The 15393-nt window shown below is 34.5% G+C and overlaps 1 protein-coding gene across 1 annotated transcript; it reads left to right on the plus strand.

The window, feature by feature from the left end:
* Positions 1-464: 464 nt before the first annotated feature.
* Positions 465-14734, plus strand: LOC137631559 (major facilitator superfamily domain-containing protein 6-like). The gene is made up of 6 exons (XM_068363370.1): positions 465-577; positions 6602-7650; positions 8399-8573; positions 9093-9332; positions 10901-11056; positions 13205-14734. Exons 1-6 carry the CDS (start codon positions 514-516, stop codon positions 13399-13401), a joined length of 1881 nt encoding a protein of 626 aa, XP_068219471.1. The 5' UTR covers positions 465-513; the 3' UTR covers positions 13402-14734.
* The last annotated feature ends 659 nt before the right edge of the window (positions 14735-15393 follow it).

Below are 15393 nucleotides of genomic sequence, written 5' to 3' on the forward strand. Positions count from 1 at the left end.
AAAAAGTTAATTACAAGATTAACGCCACTGAGGCAGCAATCACTTTTAATAAAACCTGCTTAAAAGAGGGTCTACTCCCAAAATATTATTATTATTGTTATTTTTTTTTTTATCATTCCCACTACTGAATGTTATTAATACTGAACGATATCTCCTCTTCGTTTAAGATCGAATTGGAATAATATAAGGCTGCTACATCATGGTAGAAATACAAATACATTATTCTAATAAATCTGAAGAAGTATACGAGTCCTAATCATGTACCGAGATGTCATTATTATTGAATATCATTATCTTATGGCGATGATAATATCACAATGAAACCGTAGTATCATTATCCGTAGGTTTATGTAATCGAGAAAGAATAGTTTTGCAACAATAACAGAAGTTTTGAAATATATTTTTCTTTTATATTTTCAATATTAATTACTTATTTCTTGACTAATAATCTTCTTTATTTTTTCAGATTGGAAATAAAAGTGTCTATGGTCTCATCGTGTACGATTCGATGCCATGGCTCCGAAAATTAACAAGAAACTTCTTCCACTGAAGATTCACTATTTTCTCAAATATGGAGGTAATTGAAACTTTTCCTCTGTTGAATATACTTGCCTTTGACATAGGTATACATGTGTATGCATTTGTATTAATGAATGTTGAGTACGAATGAAAGAAAATACGTATTTTTTAGTGCATGTGAAACTATGGATTACAGTATTTTTATGTCGTTCAACTGAAAAGGAAAGATAACTACAGGTTATTGAAAATGAATATGTAATTATTCATAAGCACCGAGAAGTATAAAGACTGAAATACCAAGAACTGGTTGGATAGATGAAATGAAAGAGGTATTGGAATGGAAGGACTATAATGTATACATTAACTCCATAGCAGAACCACGCGTAATGTGTATGGGATTTGATACACTGCTGATGAGCCTTTTTGTGAAGGCAGATGAAACCTGGATTAGCCATGTTCCAGTCATTAAATTCAGAAAGTTACAATGGTCATTGTACTGTAACTTTTTAATGGGTTAACTATTTGAAGAAATTGCTTAATATTTATTATGCTTGAACATTATGTACTTGTCTGTATAGTTATTTCTGTCATTATAACGCCTGCCTCTCTCTCGCACACACTATATATATATATATATATATATATATATATATATATATATATATATATATATATATATATATATATATATATATCATATATATATACTATATATCATACATACATAATATATATATATATATATATATATATATATATATATATATATATATATATATACATATATATATACATATATATACATACATACATATATATATATATATATATATATATATATGTATATATATACATATATATACATATATATACATACATATATACATATATATACATATATATATATATATATATATATATATATATATATATATATATATATATATATATATATATATATATCATCATCATCATCTCCTCCTACGCTTATTGACGCAAAGGACTTCGGTTAGATTTCGCCAGTCATCTCATAGACTGACTAAATCCATAGAGAATTCACTGGCTAAATTCATCAAAGGATAGCCAGTTCCTTGTGATGCGCAGTGCCTATCGAAGGCAAGTGATCTTTGCCGGTCCATATTTATTTCAATAAGATCCTCCGCCTGGCATCAGGAGTAGAAGCCGAAGAGACATCTTGTGTATCGTCTTAAACCCAATCCGTCACCCTGCTCCTAGTGACTTCGAGATTTAGGGGAGCATTTCCTCCACACCCAAAGTTCTCGTTACTCCACCAAGTTGCTCTACTCGTATAACCGTTGCCACACACACACACACACACACACACACACACACACACACACACACACATATATATATATATATATATATATATATATATATATATATATGTATTATAAAATCGTATAAATAAAGGTGTTTATACGGAAATTCTTCAATAGATAGTCAACGAATCTACAAATGATCTATCATCTGACTGTAAATCTGAACTCAAGCAAAATATGACATTATTAATCAGCCGATAGGGATAGATATCCACGTAACTATCCGTCAGGCATTCTTTAACCACCGTGCTAGTTCCACATCCAAGACTTATCCAAGCTACGAACTTACACCAACCCCAACATTTCATCAAACATTCAAGACTAAAACATCACAATCAGGCTTTTAATGCACAACCATACTACCAAGGATTAGTCTTGCACGGAAGGAGAAAACTTCAACAGACTACAGATGATGATGTGTGTGTGTGTCTGAGAATCAGAGCAGCAGCTTTTGACAATCCTAAGTCTTCATGCCAAATCGTTCAAATAGCAAAGCAAGCTAACTGATTGATTGATTGATTTGGGGTTTTCTGGCATCCTGACATCTAAGGCAATTGATGCAGAACAATGCAAACCAAGTTTCATTTCATGCAATAAATCCCTCATTTAAATACGAGCATTTCTCACTTATATAGATAAGTTAAATAAGCGTCCCCTCGATGTCTGCCTGTCCCGTCAAGGAGTCTGAATAGGAGTGAAGTGGCCCCCGGAAAATTTTAGGCGTTCGCGTTCTTAAAATTTAGCTCCAGAATAATTTTATGATTTGTTCATACATATTCGCAAGCTATATCTTTTGAAACAAATTTGGATCCAGAATAATCTTATGATTTGTTTCAGATATACTCACAAACTACATCTTTTAAGATAAATTTGGCTCCAGAATAATCTTATGATTTGTTCATACATATTCGAAAACTATATTTTTCAAGCTAGAACAATTTATGTTTGAAATTAAATCACTGTTAATTCGTTCTGTAAAGGAAACTCCTAAGTAAAGGACATATCTAAGTTCCTTTGTCTCTTGTAGGGTATTTTATAAAAAGCAACTGAATTCAAATCTGCTTCGTGCAGACATCAATAGCGATCTTGTGTAAGCTTATATATATTCCAACCTGAATAGTTTGAATAATATTTCATCTACTTAGAAATGAGGCGGTTTCAAATAGTTTAAAAGGAAATATTCGATTTGGGATCTTTTTAACACAGGTACAATCATACCGAGAGAGAGAGAGAGAGAGAGAGAGAGAGAGAGAGAGAGAGAGAGAGAGAGAGAGAGAGATACGGTTACACTGTTGAGACAAAATAAACAAAGTTAATTTTATAGTAAGTAATTATGTCATAAACGTAATAACACTATACAAACAAGGTTTGTAAAACATGTTTTTTAAAGAGGCTTCAGTCAAGCACACTTGAGGATGTGCCTTAAGGAGAATTATAAAGATTACATTTCTTGCATGTCACCAATTACAGGATATCACAATTTCCCCGTCATTCTGTATAAGATGTATATATATATATATATATATATATATATATATATATATATATATATATATATTTAATATCGGCCACATTAAATACCCAATAATAAATGAATAACGCCAGTTAAAAATAAATATCTTACGTTTTGATCGTCCTACATGACACACACACACTCTCTCTCTCTCTCTCTCTCTCTCTCTCTCTCTCTCTCTCTCTCTCTCTCTCTCTCTCTCTCTCCCTCAATTATAAATTTCACTCGACCATGTAACCTCTTAGTGTTTTTTCTATTCATTCACTCGCACTTCTCTTTCATTGACACCAATTTTCTCGTTAGTGGCGCTACTGACATGAATTTTATCATCTCGTTTTATTTGCTGAGCTGCAAGAAATAGACCTGAGGATTGTTCCCAGGGCTCTCTCTCTCTCTCTCTCTCTCTCTCTCTCTCTCTCTCTCTCTCTCTCTCTCTCTCTAATATAGAGCCGCACATACCCTTTAACATCGAATTCCCTTTACCCGTCACCCATTGAGATACTACAGCTAGAGTTATAGGGTTCTTTGACTGGCTAGACAGTACTACATTGGATCCTTCTCTCTGGTTACAGTTTACTTTCCCTTATTCTTTACATATTCTCTGTCCTCATACACCTGACACGCTGAGATTCCAAAACAGTTCTTCCCTCAAGTGGTTAACTACTGCACTGTAATTGTTCAGTGGCTACTTTCCTCTTGGTAAGGGTAGAGGAGACTCTGTAGCTATACTAAGCAGCTTTTCTAGGAGAAGAACACTCCAAAATCAAACCACTGTTCTCTAGTCAAGGTAGCACTATAGCCTCTGTACCTGTCTTGGCTTAGAGTTTTCTTGGTTGAGGGTACACTCGGACACGCTGTTCTTTCTTGTTTCTCTTCCTCTTGTTTTGTTGGAGTTTTTATAGTTTAATTAGGAAATGTTTATTTTCGTGTTGTTGCTCTTCTTAAAATATTTAATTTTTCCTTGTTTCCTTTCCTTACTGGGCTATTTTCCCTATTGAAACCCTTGGGCTTATAGCGTCCTGCTTTTCCAACTAGGGTAGTACCTTAGCTAGTAATAATAAGAGCACCTACCACAGTGAGGATTCGAACCGAGACCTCGTAGGAAGATGCCGATGGCAAAACAAGTTCAACCATTGAAATTGAAGAATGTTAAGTCTATCGAATAATAGGATAGGTAGCCAGTACAAAAAGACATGCCTTCGGCACATAATCCCATTGAACACACATAGAAAAAGCAACCTCTCTCCCGTATAAATTTCATGAAAACAGGACAGGTAACATCTGATACACCCCCCGCCCCCCTGATGGAAAAGATAGGTTGATTTTGCTGTGAGCCATCAGACAAAAGTCTCCCACCATCACCAATCCGCACTGACCAGTGTAGTGATGAAAACTGACCAAACCCGAGACATGAATAAAAACATATCTGAGGCCTTTGTTCTGCACAGGGTTAGAAACAACTGAAATTGCTATATATATATATATATATATATATATATATATATATATATGGGTATGTATAATATATGTATATATATATATATATATATATATATATATATATATATGTGTGTGTGTGTGTATGTATTTGTTAGCTGACATGTGCGTTTGTGTAAATAAAGAGTAAAGATGAAAAGATGAGCTTTAAATTGCCATATCTCAGAGGGAGGCTTCATGTTGGTTTTAGACAGCGAGGTGTGAAGTAAGATTTACCATAAAAACTTTACATCTAATTTAGTTGATTCTATTTCACCCGGAGTGTAAACTTTCCCGAATTGCTTTGTTGTGCTTTATCTGACAAGTGGTCCCACGATTAATGTGAATAAGCATTCGGCTGTATATGTTTCTTTTTCTTCGGTGATCAAGAGCAGTTTATTTGGTTTGTATTTTGCAATATGTAATCAAAATTATATTTTGAAGCTTCTAAGGGACCTTGCCAAGACAAAACCTTAGAAACGTCCCTACTTGGTGACTTGCAGGACTGGGATTCGAGTACGGCTCAGGCTCGATAATTTCTTGTAGTATCTGCAACCTCAACGCGGGGTTTAAGAGTGGCCTATTGGTCTACCTGCTGAGTCATCACCAGCCATTACCTGGTCCTCCCTAAACCTAGCTTGGATGGAGAAGGGGGTTGGATGCTGATCATATGATATATGGTTAGGTCAGTCGCTAGGGCATTGTACTGCTAACAACGGCAATGTCACTATCCCTTGCCTCTGCCATTCATGAACGACATTTAAACCTTTAAAACTAATATAAAAGGAATTTTAAAGAATGCTAGTGTGAATAAGGGACACCGTAAGCTCTGGGGTCTTGTATGTTACAACTGTACTAAGAAAACACATAAAATTGGATAGCCTTCATAAATAAGTGCTGTAAATTCATAAAATGTTTTGTAATCATCTCAAAGTTACTAAAATTATCTAAAGTTTATGTAAGCTTAATTCGTAATTTTTTTTCAGATATTTCAGTCAAGCTGGGTTAAATCTTTTCTTAATTCTTTTCTTAATTTTGATCTGTAACAATAAACGAATCTCATTCTACAAATCACTGCCTCTTTTCCTAATATATTCTTTCATTTCAGCAACTGAAACAAATGACAGCGACATATATATATATATATATATATATATATATATATATATATATATATATCTTTAAAACTAATATAAAAGGAATTTTAAAGAATGCTAGTGTGAATAAGGGACACCGTAAGCTCTGGGGTCTTGTATGTTACAACTGTACTAAGAAAACACATAAAATTGGATAGCCTTCATAAATAAGTGCTGTAAATTCATAAAATGTTTTGTAATCATCTCAAAGTTACTAAAATTATCTAAAGTTTATGTAAGCTTAATTCGTAATTTTTTTTCAGATATTTCAGTCAAGCTGGGTTAAATCTTTTCTTAATTCTTTTCTTAATTTTGATCTGTAACAATAAACGAATCTCATTCTACAAATCACTGCCTCTTTTCCTAATATATTCTTTCATTTCAGCAACTGAAACAAATGACAGCGACATATATATATATATATATATATATTGAATTAACAGCTCAAGATAGAGACGACTGGCAAAATCTAACCAAGGCCCTTTGCGTCAATAGGTATAGGAGGAGATGATGATGATGATATATATATATATATATATATATACATACATTCATTTTCGAATATTATTGATTTAATTTAATTTCGCTAACAACCAATATTTTTCTCGTTCCAGGAATGTCCTTCTTCCCCTTCTTACCAGCACTGATCCGGCAAAAGGGAATCTCAGAAGGAGGCGTAGGCCTGATATGGACGGTCATCCCTCTCACAAGCGCTGCCACTAACATGCTGGTGGGCACAGTGGCAGACTATTTCAAACTACATCGAGCATTCTTCATGGCGGGCATGTTCACTTTAACCATTACTTTCACTGCGGTATTTTTCATGCCAAATGTACCTGAGCCCCGAAAGGACCCGTTTCTAACAACTCTGTCACTTCAATGTCCCCAGGATAGTGCTAAGTTCGTCGTTTGTCCCAATTCAAACCCTGACTGGTACGATGTGTCTAAATACCCAATTCACGACTGCGACGTAAATGATAACAGTAATGCAACGTTCATGACGGACCCAAGGCAAATGAAATACAATTTGCGGTGTAAAATGTACGGCAATCCAGATGAGGACAGCGAGGAGACTTTACATTTCCCCCCAGAGTTCTCCTTGTCGCTGGATCAGTCGGAATATAACGTCTGCAGTTCTAGGAACTGTACGGTCATTACGGAAATGAACGTGACGTCGACTTTCGCGAAACTCTATAACGTGAGTTGCAGGGAAAGTTACAAAACGACTTGTGAATATCAGTGCGAGACCTCTACCGTAGAGACGTCGAAGGTGACGATCAATTACCTTCTGGGTTCTGTGCAATTTTGGGTCATCTTCATGAACATGATGATTCTCTACGCTGGCAATGGTGTCACCACCACCATGGCCGATACCGTCTGCTTCTTCCTCCTGGGCAAGAACCGCCACAAGTACGGGCATCAGCGTCTATGGGGCAGCTTGGCCTGGGGTATGATTGGCATGACGAGCGGGGCCCTGGTGACTTACTTTTCTCACAATAAGGCCGAAGTGGATTACACTCCAGTGGTGGCCATTTCGATCACTTTCCTGATGGCCAATCTCTTCGTCTCCTTCACCATCAAGTTTGATGTGCCGAAGAAGGAAAAGCTCAAGGCGAGCATTGTGGGAAATGCTCTCTGCTCTTTCAAGATGATCGTCTTCTTAGTAAGTATTACGACGTTCTCTCCCAATACTGCCGATTTTAATAGACATTGTGTCCTCCAAAATCAGTTTATAATTTTCATAATACTGCCGATTTTAATAGACATTAATCAGTTTATAATCTTCACAAAACTGCCAATGTTAATAGACATTGATTAGTTTTTAATTTTCATAATGCTGCCGGTGTTAATACACATCATATCTTCAAAAATCAGTTAATAATTTTCATAATATTGCCAATGTTAAGACATTATATCTTCCAAAATCAGTTTATAACTTTCATAATACTGCTGATGTTAACAGACATTATAGCTTCCAAAATCAGTTCATTACTTTCATAATACTGCTGATGTTAACAGATATCATATCGTCCAAATCAGTTTATAATTTTCATAATACTGCTGATTTCAGCAGACAATCAGTTTATAATTTTCATAATACTGCCAATGTTAAGACATTATATCTTCCAAAATCAGTTTATAACTTTCATAATACTGCTGATGTTAACAGACATTATATCTTCCAAAATCTAGTTCATTACTTTCATAATACTGCTGATGTTAACAGATATCATATCATCCAAAACCAGTTTATAATTTTCCTAATACTGCTGATTTCAGCAGACATTAATCAGTTTATAATTTCCATAATACTGCAGATGTTAATATACATTATATCTTCCAAAATTAATTTATAACTTCCACATTTACTGGTAAATGTTTCCTAACATCATCTTCAATCTTTTGCACAGCTGACCGTCATGGTTGGAGGAATCACGATGGGTACTCAGTGGACTTTCTTCTTCATAGTCGTGGAGGATATAGCAATTGCTTGGGATCCTACTTTCAACTTCATCAAGCTCATCCAAGGACTTTTGCTAGGAATCGAGTGCTTCTTTGGAGAGGTGCCATTCCTGTTCCTATCCTGTAAGTTCTTTCTTTCATACTTCAGATGTTAAAATATAAACTTAGGTGTAACCGATGCTAAAATCTGCTTTGGAATGTTCATGTTTGAAATTATGATAATTAATGATCATAAACTACGATATATATATATATATATATATATATAATATATACATATATATATATATACATATATATATATATATATATATATATATATATATACATACACATGTATGTATATCCCTTTCTGAGTGGGGATACCTTAATATGGTGAAAGGGTTTGTGCATGATTAGCAAAGCTGTACTAGTCAGGGCCACTAGTACTAGATTGGTTTGTTGTGAGCGATCAAACTAAGTCCCTCACCATCACCAATCCGTAGTGACCAGCGTAGTGATGAAAATGGCCAAACACCAGACATGACAAGGGATACCTCTGAGTCATTTGTCTAGCAGTGGACTAGAAATGGCTTCATCTGTTGTTGTTTTAATATAAATATACAATGAATTCAATTTATAACTCTATTCATTTATTTTCAGCATTCATCATCAAGAAGCTAGGAAACGTGCGCACCTTCTCCGGCGTCTTGGTGATCCTAACAATGAGATGCTTCCTTTACTCTTGCGTCACCAACCCGTGGTACTTCCTCCCCATCGAGTTCCTCCACGGACCCTCCTTCGGTCTCCTGTATCCCAACATGATCACGTACGCCAACGCCCTGGCTCCAAAGGGCGCCCAGGCTACCATTCAGGGCATCGTCAAGTCTACCTTCGTTGGAGGTGAGTAGGGGGGTAAAGTCTTGTAGTTTAAAGGTTTAAAGGCCGCTCATGAATGACAGAGACAAGGGACAGTGACATTGCCCTATTAAGCAGGACAATGCCCTAGAGACTGACCATATATACATATGATCAGCGCCCAAGCCCTTCTCCACCCAAGCTAGGACCAAAGAGGGCCAGGCAATGGCTGCTGATGACCTAGCAGATAGACCTATAGGATTCCCCAAAACCCCTAACCTTAGCTCACAGAATGGTGAGGTTGCAGCCATCACAGGGAACTAACGAGTTTGAGCGGGACTCGAACCTCAGTCTGGCATTCACCAGCCAGGGACGTTACCGCATCGGTCACCACAACCTTAAATGGTAGTTTGAATGTAATTTCATAAGATCGTGGTTGATATGGTTTTGTGTAATTTAATCAATGCTTGTGATGTGATAGTAATGTTTCACTGATATTCGATATGAGGAAATGTCAGACTAGCAAATGGAAATGTCAGTTTGTAAAATGGAAATGTCAATAGAGACATCGAAAGTTGAAGAAATGGTCGAAATGTCAGATGGGAAAAAACAAATGTCAACAGAGATAGAAGGTTGAAGAAATGGTTTCCAATAGAAGTACGGAAATTATTCAACAATATTTTTTTCAAATATAGACATTAAATGTTCGTGTTCCTATGTAACAAAGTCTAGTAAACCTGGAAAGTACTCACATTATACTGTATACTAAACGAAACAAACAAAATAACTAAAAATCTAAAACGAATGAAGAGAAAAGACCGAAATAAGCCCTCAGTTATACTTAAAACTGAAAATGTATGTTCAATATCCGTAGATTATGTTTACATATGTCTGGGTATTAACAAATTACATACCGTATTGTATATTCCAAGAAAGAAAGAAATCGGTAAGAGGTGACTTGTGGGTAACTATAATAAGCGTGGGAATTAATTCCTGATGGACTCACACGAGAAGAAAAAGGTCATGTATGCACTTAATAATTAATAAAAAAAAATAATTAAGATAACTGGTAAACGACCTGACTGATGACAATAAATGGTCGTGAATGAATTAATTCAATTGACTGTCAAATGGATCTACGTAATGTGAGGCATAAGATCCTGACCTAGGGCTGGGGAGACCATTCAATACCAAGCTACAGCTGTGGAATTTTAGCAGTTGTACTACGAAGTCACAAGAAGTTGGGCAGTAAAATGAAATGGGAAACATAAAATAGAAAGCTAAAAAGGAGGTGCATTTAGTAATAAAAGATCCTTTATCAATGTTTGTCAACTCGTTTATCAGCTAAGGGAAAATGTTCAATGATTTAAGTTTCTGTTGTGAAGAAAAAAAAGTAATAACGAAAATTATTAAAGAAATTCATGAATTTATATGTGAAGAGAAGTTTCTTGATTCACGTTACTGCTGTTAAAATAATAATAATAATAATAATAATAATAATAATAATAATAATAATAATAATAAATAAAAGTTATTAAAGAAATATATTAATGTAGATGTGAAAAAAAAAATAAAAACGAACAATCTCACTATCATTCCTTGCTACCTTTCAGGGGTGTCTTTGGGAGGCCTGGTCGGGGGCCTACTCCTAGAGAAATTCGGAGGCTCAAAAGCCTACTTGTGCCTCGGCCTCTTCGACCTGTCCTTCACGCTGGTGTTCATCATTGCCAACCTCGCCAGAGACAGGATAAAAGTCCATCGCTCCGACAGTGAGTATATTGGATAATTGTTCTTAAATTCGTCTCCGAGAATCTTCTCGGGGATATGTTGAAGTTCTCCCGTGTCATTTTTCTTCCATTGCAATTTACGTTTCTTATTTCTGTTTCTTGTTTTGCATGGCTTTAATGAGATGTGTGTGCTTTATGTATGTATATATATATATATATATATATATACTGTATATGTGTGTGTTATATATATATATATATATATATATATATATACTGTATATGTGTGTATATATATATATATATATATATATGTATATATATTATATATATATATATATATATATATATATATATATATATATATATATATATATATACATATATATATATATATATATATATATATATACATATATATATATATATATATATATATATATATATATATATATATATATATATATATATATATATTATTATTATTAATTCGTATTCGTATCTTTTTATCAAAAGGATAAATTGTTTACATATAGCTTTAACGAGATACATAATCATCGAATTGAAATTCATGTTACGTCAAAATGCTAAAAGTAAATTACCTAATGTATCTTTTTACTAAAATTCAATACTGTTTACTTATAACTTCATAATTATAGAATTGAAAATATAGCTCCTTGGAAATATATCAATATGTTATATCAAAATACTACGTATACTTTTATTAAAAGGAAATAATGTTTACCTGGTTAAAAAATTCATATATGTATCTTTATACCAAAAGATCATACTATTTACTTATAGCTTCAACTAGATACATAATTATAGAAATGAAAATATAGCGCCTTGGAAATATATCAGTGCGTTATTACAAAATACTACGTATCTTTTGATCAAAAGGAAATAATGTTTACCTACAGTTAAACTTAAGTTACTTAAGGGTATTTTCAAGAGAAATAAGAATTAAATAAATATTAAATAAATTATATGGGTTTTCAAAACAGATTTAATTTTAGGTATATAATTCGTTATAGACACTGGACATCGGTAGTTCCCAAATACGAAGATAATTTTTTTTTTTTTTTTACCATAAAGAATTATTCTCTTCTTTCAGAATTAGATTGCAACTTTTTCTAATTTCATTTATTTCCACGCATCGTTTAAGGTGCTTATGTAAATAAACGTTCTGAATAAATGAGGAAGTTGTCCCGAGAAATTTAGATAATTTGTTTACCACCAAGTTTTATTAATAGTCACGCTCGTATTTCACAGCCTCTTTTTTTCGCTTTTTTTTTTCCTAACCTTGAGAATAATTTCCAACTTTTATTTTTTTTTTCAATGGCAGTGTTAGTTTGTTTTTACTAATAGAAAATGTAAAGAAAAGAACATTAAAAAATTATGTAGAAAATCTTTTAAAGAAAAGAATATTAACAGGAAATATAGAAAATATTTTAAATAAGAGAATATTTATATGAAATGCTGCAAAACAAATAAATATCTTTACGTCTGTATGACGCTCACTTTGATCCTTATACGTCCCAACCTTGAATTCGATATCTAATTTAACAAAATATTAAATTTTATATTCCATTTGCTGTTTACTGCATTAAATATTTTCAGTCCTCGAATATTCCTGGTGTCTATAACTGATTATGGCTTCAAATACAGTGCAGTTAGTATTATCATTACTAGCTAATCTACAACCCTAGTTGGAAAAGCCGGATTCTATAAGCCCAAGGGTTCCAACAGGGCAAAATAGCCCAGTGAGGAAAGGAAATAAAAAATAAACTACAAGAGAAGCTCATGTTATGTCAGAATTGCTTCTTTCATACCATAATTTTCCAAAGTTTATTTTAATCAATATTACCTGTACTAGTTGTGTTCCCTTTCCTGAGGTTATTTTGTCCCTACTTATGGCACCATGAAAACAGCCTTATAATATCAAAGATATCCCTTTTGTAAGTGATGTGGTCGTAACACCTAACGTACGAAGAGAACAGAAATATCTCAATTGGTATTACGATAAATATCACGCAGTTACCTAAGATAAACTATATTATTTCTATTCACGTTTTTGAATAAACATTCTTCACCTAACTTCAATGTAAGAATTGTTTCTTCCTTACTATAATGTTCCTTAGTTTATTCTAATCACAATTCCCAAAATAAACCCAATTTCTCTCTTGACAGACGCGAGTGACCAGTGTGAATACGTAGCCCAGGGAAGCGCCGACCACGGATACCCTCAGGAGGACGAAGAGGCTCCCTTGAACTCTCCAGTGACGTCACTGGCATCCACTTTATCCCCTAACGATAATAATGGCAACGTGAGTCCACATGCTTACGATAAACTCCCAGAAGAGGCCAAAGAGAAATTAGTTGAATAGTGATGTATTGCTTCAAGTCTTTTTTTATCAATGTACTTTCTCTCTCTCGCTCTCCTTCGTTCTCTCATGACAGTTAGATAAGGAGAGTTGTTAGCAGCGAGTAGCGCACGGCGTATTCACGCCATTAGTCAGTACAGCCTCAGTTTACTTACTTCCAAAAATAATAGGTACTAACTCTCCCGTGTGGAATAGGCCTCTTTTGTTCTTAGGCACGTTCGATGTACCAAGATACAGAGGGTACCTCTGTATCTTGCGATTTATGATAACTATAGTCAATTCTTTTTAGTGAGGCAGATTTGCACCGACTCGCAGGGGGTGCCCTTTTCGCTCGGAAAAGTTTCCTGATGGCTGATTGGTTGACAAGATAATTCTAACCAATCAGATAGCAGGAAATTTTTCCGAGCTAAAAAGGGCACAGCTGCGAGTCGATGCAAATGCGCCTCATTAAAAAATTTGAGTATATGTATCCTCCGAGACTGATGCATGCAAAGTATCGAGTCCAGCCAGTGGTCTCAGCTGAGCACGATTGTATTTTCCATAGGGTATTATGAGACCACTGGAAAAGGGGCAGACTGATACGAATGCTTATATATATCCAAGCTCGGATAAAGTGATATAGTTGTTTTAAGTGTAGAAAAAAGAAGTATGTTAATGAAAGGGACGATTTGCGATCCCGTAAAATGAAGCTGTGATGTACCCGGTGCTCTTTGTGTAGGACAGTGGTTCCCAACCTGGGGGAAATTTCCCCCTGGGGGGAAATTTGAAGCTTCCAGGGGGGAAATAATTACACTACCTACTAACCAAAACAAGCGGAAAATGTCCTCATAGTACGTGCGGCAATTTGTTGTTAGCCATTCAATTGTGATATGATCATATCATTTCTCAAAGACATGATATTCAAGGGGAGAATTGGAGTGTCATGCCCATTTCTGAGGCAGGCGAGTGGGCATGAGGCCCGGGCGGGGCATGAAGGGGGAAATCTGGATGGTTGAACTGGGCGCAGGGGGGGAATGACAGAAAAAAGGTTGGGAACCACTGGTGTAGGATTTAGGTTCGTAGGGTATTTCAGTATCAGTGCAGGCATTGATACGCCATTGCATCCGAATTTGATTGTCACTGAAATTCCTCCCCAAACTCTTTATTTAAGCAGTATTTTCTAATGTATTTATTTGGAAAGCGATAGATTTGTAAACAAACACCAGGTTGAACACTATTACCAAAATTGTCTCATGTCTGCAGAAGTACAAACGCGTGTAAATGCTTTATTTTTGTCGATATTATGTACGAAGTAAAAAATCACTATTAGTTTTTAAGGTAATTAAACTGTAATTTATAAGAATTAGTTTTCATCCTTATCCTCTTGTCAAAAAACTGCATTGCAGAGATGAAAATAAGAAAATTATGCATGTTATGGATGATACTCTCTCTCTCTCTCTCTCTCTCTCTCTCTCTCTCTCTCTCTCTCTCTCTCTCTCTCTCTCAGAAAACGAGTGAATATCAGAGAAAAACAGTTCCATTGAATGGAAATCTCTATCTGAGAAGAGAATAAAATACAGACAATTAAATGGAAAGATAATAAAAAGTAACAAATACTGTTTTCTATACAAAGACAATAAAAAACGTTCGAAAAAACTAAAAACCAAAAAAAAAAATTATTAAAAAAAACTCCTTGTCTTGAAAGCAATAAACTTGAGCTTGTGAGCCTCGGCATCAACAAAGGTAATCGAAAGATCATTTCCCAATAAGTCAATCAGCTTTGTACAATTGGGTAGTTTTGACAAGTCAATAGAAAGTGTTTATGGTCCTCTGCAAAGCTAAAAGAAGTTTATTTTTGGAACGAAACTCATAAAAAGTTGGTAAACAATGATTGTTTAAACCATTATTGTTGAGAAAAAGAATGCCACTATGCTGGGCAATATTGTTTAAGAAAAATTCTGGGACAACTACTGGTATACAAATAGTCAAACAATATCTCCATAAAGGTAGAATAAA

This window comes from Palaemon carinicauda, chromosome 40 (genome assembly GCF_036898095.1).
Source record: "Palaemon carinicauda isolate YSFRI2023 chromosome 40, ASM3689809v2, whole genome shotgun sequence".
In the NCBI taxonomy this organism is placed as follows: Eukaryota; Metazoa; Arthropoda; class Malacostraca; order Decapoda; family Palaemonidae; genus Palaemon; species Palaemon carinicauda.